Raw genomic sequence first — 12,366 nt, 5'->3', positions numbered from 1 at the left:
CTAGCTAATTCATTTATTTCTGATGCCGTAGTACATTTAACTAAGCTTACGGCTAAGAACTCCGGATTCGCCGTTCAGGCGCGCAGAGGGCTGTGGCTTAAATCCTGGTCAGCTGATGTGACTTCTAAATCTAAATTGCTTAACATACCTTTCAAGGGGCAGACATTATTCAGGCCCGGTTTGAAAGAAATTATCGCTGACATTACTGAAGATAAGGGCCATGCCCTGCCTCAAGACAGAGCCAAACCAAGGGCTAGACAGTCTAATTTTCGTGCCTTTCGTAACTTCAAGGCAGGAGCAGCATCAACTTCCTCCGCTCCAAAACAGGAAGGAACTGTTGCTCGCTACAGACAGGGCTGGAAACCTAACCAGACCTGGAACAAGGGCAAGCAGGCCAGAAAACCTACTGCTGCCCCTAAGACAGCATGAAGTGAGGGCCCCCAATCCGGAAACGGATCTAGTGGGGGGCAGACTTTCTCTCTTCGCCCAGGCTTGGGCAAGAGATGTCCAGGATCCCTGGGCGTTAGAGATCATATCTCAGGGATATCTTCTGGACTTCAAAGCTTCTCCTCCAAAAGGGAGATTTCATCTTTCAAGGTTGTCAACAAACCAGATAAAGAAAGAGGCGTTTCTACGCTGTGTACAAGATCTTTTACTAATGGGAGTGATCCACCCGGTTCCGCGGTCGGAACACGGACAAGGGTTTTACTCAAATCTGTTTGTGGTTCCCAAGAAAGAAGGAACCTTCAGACCAATCTTGGATTTAAAGATCCTAAACAAATTCCTAAGAGTTCCATCGTTCAAAATGGAAACTATTCGGACAATCTTACCCATGATCCAAAAGGGTCAGTACATGACCACAGTGGATTTAAAGGATGCCTACCTTCACATACCGATTCACAAGGATCATTACCGGTACCTAAGGTTTGCCTTCCTAGACAGGCATTACCAGTTTGTAGCTCTTCCCTTCGGGTTAGCTACTGCTCCAAGAATCTTCACAAAGGTTCTGGGTTCTCTTCTGGCGGTACTAAGACCGCGAGGAATATTGGTAGCTCCGTACCTAGACGACATTCTGATACAAGCGTCAAGTTTCCAAGCTGCCAAGTCTCATACAGAGTTAGTACTGGCATTTCTAAGGTCACATGGGTGGAAGGTGAACAAAGAAAAGAGTTCTCTATTGCCACTCACAAGAGTTCCCTTCTTAGGGACTCTTATAGACTCGGTAGAAATGAAAATTTACCTGACAGAGGACAGGTTAATAAAACTCCTAAATGCTTGCCGTGTCCTTCATTCCATTCCACACCCGTCAGTGGCTCAATGCATGGAGGTAATCGGTTTAATGGTAGCGGCAATGGACATAGTTCCCTTTGCACGCCTGCATCTCAGACCACTGCAATTGTGCATGCTAAGTCAGTGGAATGGGGATTACTCAGATTTGTCCCCTATGCTGAATCTGGATCAAGAGACCAGAAATTCTCTTCTATGGTGGCTCTCTCGGCCACATCTGTCCAAGGGGATGCCCTTCAGCAGACCAGATTGGACGATTGTAACAACAGACGCCAGCCTGCTAGGTTGGGGCGCTGTCTGGAATTCCCTGAAGACTCAGGGATCATGGACTCAGGAGGAGAGTCTCCTTCCCATAAACATTCTGGAATTAAGAGCAGTTTTCAATGCCCTTCTAGCTTGGCCTCAGCTAGCAACTCTGAGGTTCATCAGGTTTCAGTCGGACAACATCACGACTGTGGCTTACATCAACCATCAAGGAGGGACAAGGAGTTCCCTAGCGATGATGGAAGTCTCAAAGATAATTCTCTGGGCAGAGTCTCACTCTTGCCACCTATCAGCGATCCACATCCCAGGCGTGGAGAACTGGGAGGCGGATTTCCTAAGTCGCCAGACTTTTCATCCGGGGTAGTGGGAACTTCATCCGGAGGTCTTTGCCCAAATACTTCGGCGTTGGGGCAAACCAGATCTGGATCTCATGGCGTCTCGCCAGAACGCCAAGCTTTCTTGTTACGGGTATCAGGTCCAGGGACCTGGGAGCGGTTCTGATAGATGCTCTGACAGCACCTTGGGCCTTCAAGATGGCTTATGTGTTTCCACCCTTCCCGATGCTTCCTCGATTGATTGCCAGGATCAAACAGGAGAGAGCATCGGTGATTCTAATAGCGCCTGCGTGGCCACGCAGGACCTGGTATGCAGATCTAGTGGACATGTCATCCTGTCCACCTTGGTCTCTGCCTCTGAGACAGGACCTTCTAATTCAGGGTCCTTTCAAACATCAAAATCTAATTTCTCTGAGGCTGACTGCATGGAGATTGAACGCTTGATTTTATCAAAGCGTGGATTTTCGGAGTCAGTAATTGATACCTTAATACAGGCTAGGAAACCTGTTACCAGGAAAATTTACCATAAAATATGGCGTAAATACTTACATTGGTGCGAATCCAAGAGTTACTCATGGAGTAAGGTTAGGATTCCTAGGATATTGTCTTTTCTACAAGAAGGTTTAGAAAAGGGTTTATCTGCAAGTTCTTTAAAGGGACAGATCTCAGCTCTGTCCATCCTTTTACACAAACGTCTGTCAGAAGTTCCAGACGTTCAGGCTTTTTGTCAGGCTTTGGCCAGGATTAAGCCTGTGTTTAAGACTGTTGCTCCACCGTGGAGCTTAAACTTAGTTCTTAACGTTTTACAGGGTGTTCCGTTTGAACCCCTTCATTCCATTGATATCAAGCTGTTATCTTGGAAAGTTCTGTTTTTAATGGCTATTTCCTCGGCTCGAAGAGTCTCTGAGTTATCGGCCTTACATTGTGATTCTCCTTATCTGATTTTTCATTCAGACAAGGTAGTTCTGCGTACTAAACCTGGGTTCTTACCTAAGGTAGTCACTAACAGGAATATCAATCAAGAGATTGTTGTTCCATCATTGTGCCCTAACCCTTCTTCAAAGAAGGAACGACTTCTACACAATCTAGACGTAGTCCGTGCCCTGAAATTTTATTTACAGGCAACTAAAGATTTTCGCCAAACTTCTTCCCTGTTTGTCGTTTATTCTGGACAGAGGAGAGGTCAAAAAGCTTCTGCTACCTCTCTCTCTTTCTGGCTTCGTAGCATAATACGTTTAGCCTATGAGACTGCTGGACAGCAGCCTCCTGAAAGAATTACAGCTCATTCTACGAGAGCTGTGGCTTCCACTTGGGCCTTTAAGAATGAGGCCTCTGTTGAACAGATTTGCAAGGCTGCAACTTGGTCTTCACTTCATACTTTTTCCAAATTTTACAAATTTGACACTTTTGCTTCTTCTGAGGCTGTTTTTGGGAGAAAGGTTCTTCAGGCAGTGGTTCCTTCCGTGTAAAGATCCTGCCTGTCCCTCCCGTCATCCGTGTACTTTTAGCTTTGGTATTGGTATCCCATAAGTAATGGATGACCCGTGGACTGACTACACTTAACAGGAGAAAACAAAATTTATGCTTACCTGATAAATTCCTTTCTCCTGTAGTGTAGTCAGTCCACGGCCCGCCCTGTTTTTTATGGCAGGTCTAAATTTTAAATTGAACTCCAGTCACCACTGCACCCTATAGTTTCTCCTTTCTCGTTTGGTTTCGGTCGAATGACTGGGTATGACGTAGAGGGGAGGAGCTATATAGCAGCTCTGCTTGGGTGATCCTCTTGCACTTCCTGTTAGGGAGGAGTTATAATCCCATAAGTAATGGATGACCCGTGGACTGACTACACTACAGGAGAAAGGAATTTATCAGGTAAGCATAAATTTTGTTTTTCAATTTTTACCTAAGGTTGTGAATTCTAACAACATTAGTAGAGAAATTGTTGTCCATTCCTTGTGTCCTAATCCAAAAAATTCTTTGGAAAGATCCTTACATTCTTTGGATGTGGTAAGAGCTTTGAAATATTATGTTGATGCTACTAAAGATTTCAGAAAGACTTCTAGACTATTCGTTTTATTTTCTGGTCCTAGGAAAGATCAGAAAGCTTCTGCTATTTCCTCGGCTTCTTGGTTAAAGCTTTTGATTCGTCAAGCTTATTTGGAGTCGGGTAAGATCCCGCCTCAGAGAATTACAGCTCATTCTACTAGTTCAGTCTCCACTTCGTGGGCTTTCAAGAATGAAGCTTCTGTTGATCAGATTTGCAAAGCAGCAACTTGGTCTTCTTTGCATACATTTACTAAATTCTACCGTTTTGATGTATTTGCTTCTTCAGAAGCAGTTTTTGGTAGAAAAGTTCTTCAGGCAGCTGTTTGTTTGATTATTCTGCTGATGTTTTAAGTTTTTCTTATCACTAAAGAATAAACTTATACTTTGGTTTGTGGATTATTTTTTCAGCGGAAAATGGCTGTATTTTATTTTTATCCCTCCCTCTCTAGTGACTCTTGCGTTTAGTTCCACATCTTGGGTATTTGATATCCCGTACGTTACTAGCTCATGGACTCTTGCCAATTACATGAAAGAAAACATCATTCATGTAAGAATTTACCTGATAAATTAATTTCTTTCATATTGGCAAGAGTCCATGAGGCCCACCCTTTTTTTGGTGGTTATAATTTTTTTTGTATAAAGCACAATTATTTCCAAATTCCTTTGTTGAAGCTTTTTACTCCTTTCTTTATCACCCCACTACTTGGCTATTCGTTAAATTGAATTGTGGGTTTGGTGAGGGGTGTATTTATAGGCATTTTGAGGTTTGGGAAACTTTTCCCCTCCTGGTAGGATTGTATATTCCATACGTCACTAGCTCATGGACTCTTGCCAATATGAAAGAAATTAATTTATCAGGTAAGTTCTTACATAAATTATGTTTTTATCATGCATGTCATACACTGTTGATTTAGGGAATGCAATGTGCAGAAATTTTACCTCCTGTGAGTGTTTCTGTGGGTGTCTGTGTTTGTCTTTGTGCTTTTGTTCGTGTCTCTGAGTGTGTATGTATTTTTTTTTCTGTGGGTCGCTCTGTGATGCTGGGTGTGTATGTCTTTGTGCATTTTCTGTGGATGTCTGTGAGGGTTTGTGTGTATGTCTTTGTGCTTTTTCTATGGGTGTCTCTGTGAGGGTGTGTGTATGTATGTCTTCTTGTATTTTCTCTGGATGCCTCTGGGGGTGGGTGTGGATGTCTCTGTTTTCTGTGGATGTCTCTGTGAGGGTGTGTGTCTCTGTGAGGGTGTGTGTCTGTGCATTTTTTGTGGGTGTCTCTGTGAGGGTATGTGTGTATTTAGGTCTTTCTGTGTTTTATGTGGTTGTCTCTCTGTGTGTGTGTGTGTGTGTTTGTGTGTGTGTGTGTATGTCTTTGTGTGTTTTCTGAGGCTGTGTATGTGCAAGTTTGTGTGTGTCCATTGTCTGTTCATTTTTAGGACATTTTGACCTTACTACTGATTATTCACATCTTTCTACAGACTTTGAGACTGAGACCTTTCCGGAAGTCACCAATCCACCATTTAACCTTTAAATTATTCTTTAGGCAGTTCAGGGCCCTCCATTTCAGCCACTGCATGCTGTTGTCGTCATTTAGTTGGCATCTTCCTTGACAAAAAGATAATCGGAACTCCATATTTTGTTTTGTAAATCTTCTTTTTTGACAAAACTGTAGTCTACCTCATTACTTGTCAGGTCAATGTAAACAAGCGCTGAGTGTGTCTGTCTGTGTGTCTGAGATTGTTTGTGTGTTTCTTTGTGTGTCTGCTAGAGTGCCTATATGTGTGTACTGATGTGTGTTTGAGTGTATGAGTATGTCTGTGTGTGTTTCTGTGTTTGTGTGTTACTACCTATACAACATTTCCAAGTTTGACTACAAAGGGACATAATACTCATATGCTAAATCACTTGAAACTGATACAGTATAACTGTAAAAAGCTGACTGGAAAATATCACCTGAGCATCTCTATGTAAAAAAGGAAGTTATTTTACCTCACAATCTCCCCAGCTCAGCAGAGTAAGTTCTGTGTAAAAAGTTATACTTCAGCTGCTCCCAGCTGCAGGTAAAAAAATGAAGAAATGAACTGCAGCCAATCAGCATCAGCAGTGCTGAGGTCATGAACTCTTTTACTGTGATCTCATGAGATTTGACTTAACTCTCATGAGATTTCATAGTAAGCTTCCTTTAATCTGAATAGGGAAATATGAGAGTGCACGAGGCTCATCCCCTTAGCTGTTCCAGGACAGACATACTAATATGCTGCTTAGAAATCCTTTACAATGGGATGTGGCTACTGAGGAACTTTTGAGGTAAAATATCTTTCTTTTTTACATAGAGATGTTCAGGTGATATTTTCTAGTCAGCTTTTTACAGCTATACGGCATCACTTTCAAGTGTTTAAACATTTGGGTATTATGGCCCTTTAAGAATAAAGTGCCTATACGTTTTAGTCACATGGTCAAAATGTTTTATTTAGTGGTTCTCTTAAGGATGTTTCAAAATCTGCGGAACTGATTTCTAGATGTTCTCTTCAAAACTTGTTCATGCAGAAGCAATCTCATGCAATCAGTTGACAATATGACAAAAACTGTATGAGATGGGAACAGATCGTTGTTGTTTTTTTTGTTTTGTTTTTTACCCCTTTTCTGGAATTCTGAAAAATCTGTTTTGATAAGTTACCAAAGAAATAGTAAATGTTTACATGTCATTATTTTAATGGTTGTAATATATCTGTTCTTTTTAAATATATCAGCGGCTTAACTGTATTATTTGAATTGCATCGTTTAGTCAATAAAGCAATGGGTAACAGCAGTTTTTAGAACATGTGATTTTCTGCTTTTTCAGGGTACTATGGAAGAAAAGATTTATGACAGACAGGTCACCAAGCAGTCTCTGTCATTTAGAGTTATTGATCAACAGCAAATAGAGCGTCACTTTACTATGAATGAACTTACAGAACTTTACACCTTTGAGCCAGACCTTTTGGATGACCCCAATTCTGAAAAAAAGAAGAAAAGGGAAACTCCAAAGCTACCAAAGGTAAACCACTCATTGATCCTAATGCTGTCCGCACATTCATACTAATACAAAATTTAAAGGGACAGTATACACTCATTATCATATTACTGCAAGTAATAGACACTACTATAAAGAAGAATATGCACAGATACTGATTCAAAAATCCAGTATAAAACCTTTTAAAAACAGTTAGTTCCCAGTTTAGCATTGTTGATGAGGTAGTCTGGGACACCCACTGATAGGGGCTGGGTAAACAAAAAGAGCAGACCCCCCCTTCCCTGATGTCCCTTTAAGGTGGTTATTATACTTTGTCTACTTTTGCATGTAGTACATTAACACTTTGCAATAGGTTTATAAGTTATCCGTGAGTAGTTACCAGTGAGAGATTGGCACTTCTCCAAGAACACTCTGAAAATTATTAAATAGAGCAACACATTTGGTCTGTGCCACAACTATTATCAGCATCAAAACTTTGCTAAAAACTTATTTAATTGCATTGACCTGTGCTTACCCAAAAATAGCTGATATATAGACAAAATCGAAGGCTTAAAAAATTTAAAGGGACAATACTGTAAAAATGAAACATTCTTGATTCAAACAGAGCATGCCATTTTAAACAATTTTCCAGTTTGCTTTTTTTTTTTTTTTTTTTTTTTGTATCCTCTGGTGAAGAATAAACTTAGGCAGGCTTATAGTACTTTAGGTGCGTGCATGTGTCTTTAGCAGATTATGGCAGCAGTTTGCAGCAATGTATAACATTGCTCGAAACACTGTTGCACACACTGATGCAGATGTTTAAAAAAATATGCACACTCCTGAGCTCACCAAGGATTACTTTTTAGCAAAGTATACCAAGAGAACGAAGTAAAAATATTAGAATTAGCATCATACATTAATGTCCCTTTGATACCATTTCCTTTTTAGCCTGCGATTTTAGTGGAATTTGATATGTTTGAGATATTGGAGCTTAGTGAAAACTAACAATCCCTTAAATATATTACTCACCATTTAGAGCTTTCAGTGTTAGGACAGCAACACCGGTTTATTTACAACAAACAATGAGAGAAAAAACATAATTTATGTAAGAACTTACCTGATAAATTAATTTCTTTCATATTGGCAAGAGTCCATGAGCTAGTGACATATGGGATATACAGTCCTACCAGGAGGGGCAAAGTTTCCCAAACCTCAAAATGCCTATAAATACACCCCTCACCACACCCACAATTCAGTTTAACGAATAGCCAAGCAGTGGGGTGATAAAGAAAGGAGTAGAACGCATCAACAAAGGAAATTTGGAAATAATTGTGCTTTATACAAAAAATTATAACCACCATAAAAAGGGTGGGCCTCATGGACTCTTGCCAATATGAAAGAAATGAATTTATCAGGTAAGTTCTTACATAAATTATGTTTTCTTTCATGTAATTGGCAAGAGTCCATGAGCTAGTGACATATGGGATATCAATACCCAAGATGTGGAGTCTTCCACTCAAGAGTCACTAGAGAGGGAGGGAATAAAAATAAAAACAGCCATATTCTGCTGAAAAAATTAATCTACAACCCAAAAAAATAAGTTTATTTCATTTTTGAAAGAAAAAAACTTAAAACAAAAGCAGAAGAATCAAACTGAAACAGATGCCTGAAGAACTTTTCTACCAAAAACTGCTTCCGAAGAAGCAAATACATCAAAATGGTAGAATTTAGTAAATGTATGCAAAGAGGACCAAGTCGCCGCTTTGCAAATCTGATCAACTGAAGCTTCATTCTTGAAAGCCCACGAAGTGGAGACTGATCTAGTAGAATGAGCTGTAATTCTCTGAGGCGGGGCCTGACCCGACTCCAAATAAGCTTGATGAATCAAAAGTTTCAACCAAGAAGCCAAGGAAATAGCAGAAGCCTTCTGACCTTTCCTAGGACCAGAAAATAAAACAAATAGACTGGAAGTCTTCCTGAAATCTTTAGTAGCTTCCACATAATATTTCAAAGCTCATCCAAAGAATGTAAGAATCTCTCCAAAGAATTCTTAGGATAAGGACATTAAGGAAGGGACAACAATTTCTCTACTAATGTTGTTAGAATTCACAACCTTAGGTAAAAATTGAAAAGAAGTCAGCAAAACTGCCTTATCCTGATGAAAAATCAGAAAAGGAGACTCACAAGAAAGAGCAGATAGCTCAGAAACTCTAGTTACAAATATAGTCTATATCTAAAAGGATAGAGACTAGAAGAATGCACTTCAGTAGCACTTGAGTTCCTAAAAGTAATATGATGTTTGTATGAGACTTAAACACTCGCTAGGAGTCAATGGGTTGAAAGGAAAATTAAAACATAACTTTTATTAACTAAACAACAAGTAAAACATATGAAGTGTACGTGTGTGCATTTTAAAAACACATAGCAGCTTTGAAATTATAAGTGGCTCTAAGTATCAACAAAATCAGTTGTTTAGGACTAGAAATATAGATGGATTATATAGATACTGATTGGTGTAAATCTATCTAACTGATAGTTTTCTTATCGTATATAGTGTTATCCAATACTATCAGTTTCCCTACTGGAGTTGTTACTGTATCTGGTAGGATAATCCTGTGTTGAAGATGGATATAAAATTTGTATCAGTAAAGGATACTAGTAGCTGAGGTACTAAAGTATGTTTGCACCTTCCATTATCATAGTGAATGGATTTCTAAATTGAGCTTGATATTTTTAAACTATTACTTCTATTATATCAGGTTGTATTATTGATATATGTCTAAAGCACCAGCATATATTTAATCAATACTCCATTTTTTCATTCACGGAGTTTTTTAGTGAAAATAGCTCAAATTTATATCTGACATGTACAGGTGCTTGGTGTACTTTAACACAATTGCTCTTGAGAGTTTCAAGTTTGTGTTTACATTAATAGTGGTGTTAATGTTTCACCAATTTTAATATTTATGTAATTTGTACTTTATGGCAAAAGTTATTTAGCTTTTTCTATCACTTAAACTATCTAGTCATCTGGCAGAATTCCAGTATCTTGCCTTTGAAATCTGCAGCATTTACTGAACAAAAACCTGTGTTTTAAATAATTATGTAGATATCTTGTGGGTATTATTTTCTAGGTATCCAATATTTTTGTGTATCAATAGTTGGGTACTAGTTGCTAAAATTCAAACTTAAATAGCTAGTATAAACGTTTAACCATAGTTTTTAACAGTATCTAGAAATTGTTTTATCTTTAGTTTCTTCTAAATCAACCGTTGTAAGCAATTATTCATGGTGGTTTGAAGACGTTTAAAGCGTATATTATTGTATTATCAAAAAGAAGTTTGCTGCTACTTTGAATATCGATAGAAAATTGTAATTAGATATGTGTTGAGCCTGCCGCACTAACTGACTAGCAGTTCTCACTTTAAATATTGTTAAATAATTTACCAACAACACTCCTTACTACCTTGTCGCTATAGCCTTAAGGTGTCACCATATGTATATAAAATAGATTGTTTAAATTTATATAAGGAAGGAAGGAGTAGTGTCGGCGGTTGGCGGTTATGGCTTTTGTAATAACAGCTTATAAAGTGCCTTTAAAGTTTGCCACTGGTACTTTAAGAACAGTGTCCAGAGTCAAGTATTAATCTAGTCCTTATTTGCCACTTTAGCAATAGAGTAATTAAAGGTAGCTATGCCATTAAAAAGAACGACAGGGTATTTAACTGATACCCATCCCTAACATGTTTTGCCGATAGCGTTTCGGCTTTTTCAAAGGTCCTAGATTAATACTTGACTCTGGACACTGTTCTTAAAGTACCAGTGGCAAACTTTAAAGGCACTTTATAAGCTGTTATTACAAAAGCCATAACCGCCAACCGCCGACACTACTCCTTCCTTCCTTATATAAATTTAAACAATCCATTTTATATACATATGGTGACACCTTAAGGCTATAGCGACAAGGTAGTAAGGAGTGTTGTTGGTAAATTATTTAACAATATTTAAAGTGAGAACTGCTAGTCAGTTAGTGCGGCAGGCTCAACACATATCTAATTACAATTTTCTATCGATATTCAAAGTAGCAGCAAACTTCTTTTCTCCAACATAGGTGTGTCCGGTCCACGGCGTCATCCTTACTTGTGGGATATTCTCTTCCCCAACAGGAAATGGCAAAGAGCCCAGCAAAGCTGGTCACATGATCCCTCCTAGGCTCCGCCTACCCCAGTCATTCTCTTTGCCGTTGTACAGGCAACATCTCCACGGAGATGGCTTAGAGTTTTTTAGTGTTTAACTGTAGTTTTTCATTATTCAATCAAGAGTTTGTTATTTTCAAATAGTGCTGGTACGTACTATTTACTCAGAAACAGAAAAGAGATGAAGAATTCTGTTTGTATGAGGAAAATGATTTTAGCAACCGTAACTAAAATCCATGGCTGTTCCACACAGGACTGTTGAGAGCAATTAACTTCAGTTGGGGGAACAGTTTGCAGTCTCTTGCTGCTTGAGGTATGACACATTCTAACAAGACGATGTAATGCTGGAAGCTGTCATTTTCCCTATGGGATCCGGTAAGCCATGTTTATTACGATTGTAAATAAGGGCTTCACAAGGGCTTATTTAAACTGTAGACTTTTTTTTTTGGGCTAAATCGATTGATATAACACTTATTTAGCCTTGAGGAATCATTTATTCTGGGTATTTTGATTTAATAATATCGGCAGGCACTGTTTTAGACACCTTATTCTTTAGGGGCTTTCCCAAAGCATAGGCAGAGTCTCATTTTCGCGCCGGTGTTGCGCACTTGTTTTTGAGAGGCATGGCATGCAGTCGCATGTGAGAGGAGCTCTGATACTTATAAAAGACTTCTGAAGGCGTCATTTGGTATCGTATTCCCCTTTGGGTTTGGTTGGGTCTCAGCAAAGCAGATACCAGGGACTGTAAAGGGGTCTAAAGCTTAAAACGGCTCCGGTTCCGTTATTTTAAGGGTTAAAGCTTCCAAAATTGGTGTGCAATATTTTCAAGGCTTTAAGACGCTGTGGTGAAAATTTGGTGAATTTTGAACAATTCCTTCATGTTTTTTCGCAATTGCAGTAATAAAGTGTGTTCAGTTTAAAATTTAAAGTGACAGTAACGGTTTTATTTTAAAACGTTTTTTGTACTTTCTGATCAAGTTTATGCCTGTTTAACATGTCTGAACTACCAGATAGACTGTGTTCTGAATGTGGGGAAGCCAGAATTCCTATTCATTTAAATAAATGTGATTTATGTGATAATGACAATGATGCCCAAGATGATTCCTCAAGTGAGGGGAGTAAGCATGGTACTGCATCATTCCCTCCTTCGTCTACACGAGTCTTGCCCACTCAGGAGGCCCCTAGTACATCTAGCGCGCCAATACTCCTTACTATGCAACAATTAACGGCTGTAATGGATAATTCTGTCAAA

The 12,366-nt window shown here is 39.1% G+C and overlaps 1 protein-coding gene across 1 annotated transcript in view; it reads left to right on the top strand.

Annotated features, from left to right (window-relative positions):
• ATRX (ATRX chromatin remodeler) overlaps positions 1 to 12,366 on the top strand; it is a 783,199-nt gene that overhangs the window by 714,592 nt on the left and 56,241 nt on the right. Inside the window, exon 30 of the mRNA XM_053714433.1 lies at positions 6,769 to 6,963. Coding sequence (XP_053570408.1) covers positions 6,769 to 6,963 — 195 coding nt within the window. The remainder of the gene's footprint in view (positions 1 to 6,768; positions 6,964 to 12,366) is intronic.

Source organism: Bombina bombina, chromosome 1, assembly GCF_027579735.1.
Source record: "Bombina bombina isolate aBomBom1 chromosome 1, aBomBom1.pri, whole genome shotgun sequence".
In the NCBI taxonomy this organism is placed as follows: domain Eukaryota; kingdom Metazoa; phylum Chordata; class Amphibia; order Anura; family Bombinatoridae; genus Bombina; species Bombina bombina.
This window is presented reverse-complemented; position numbering and strand designations above follow the sequence as displayed.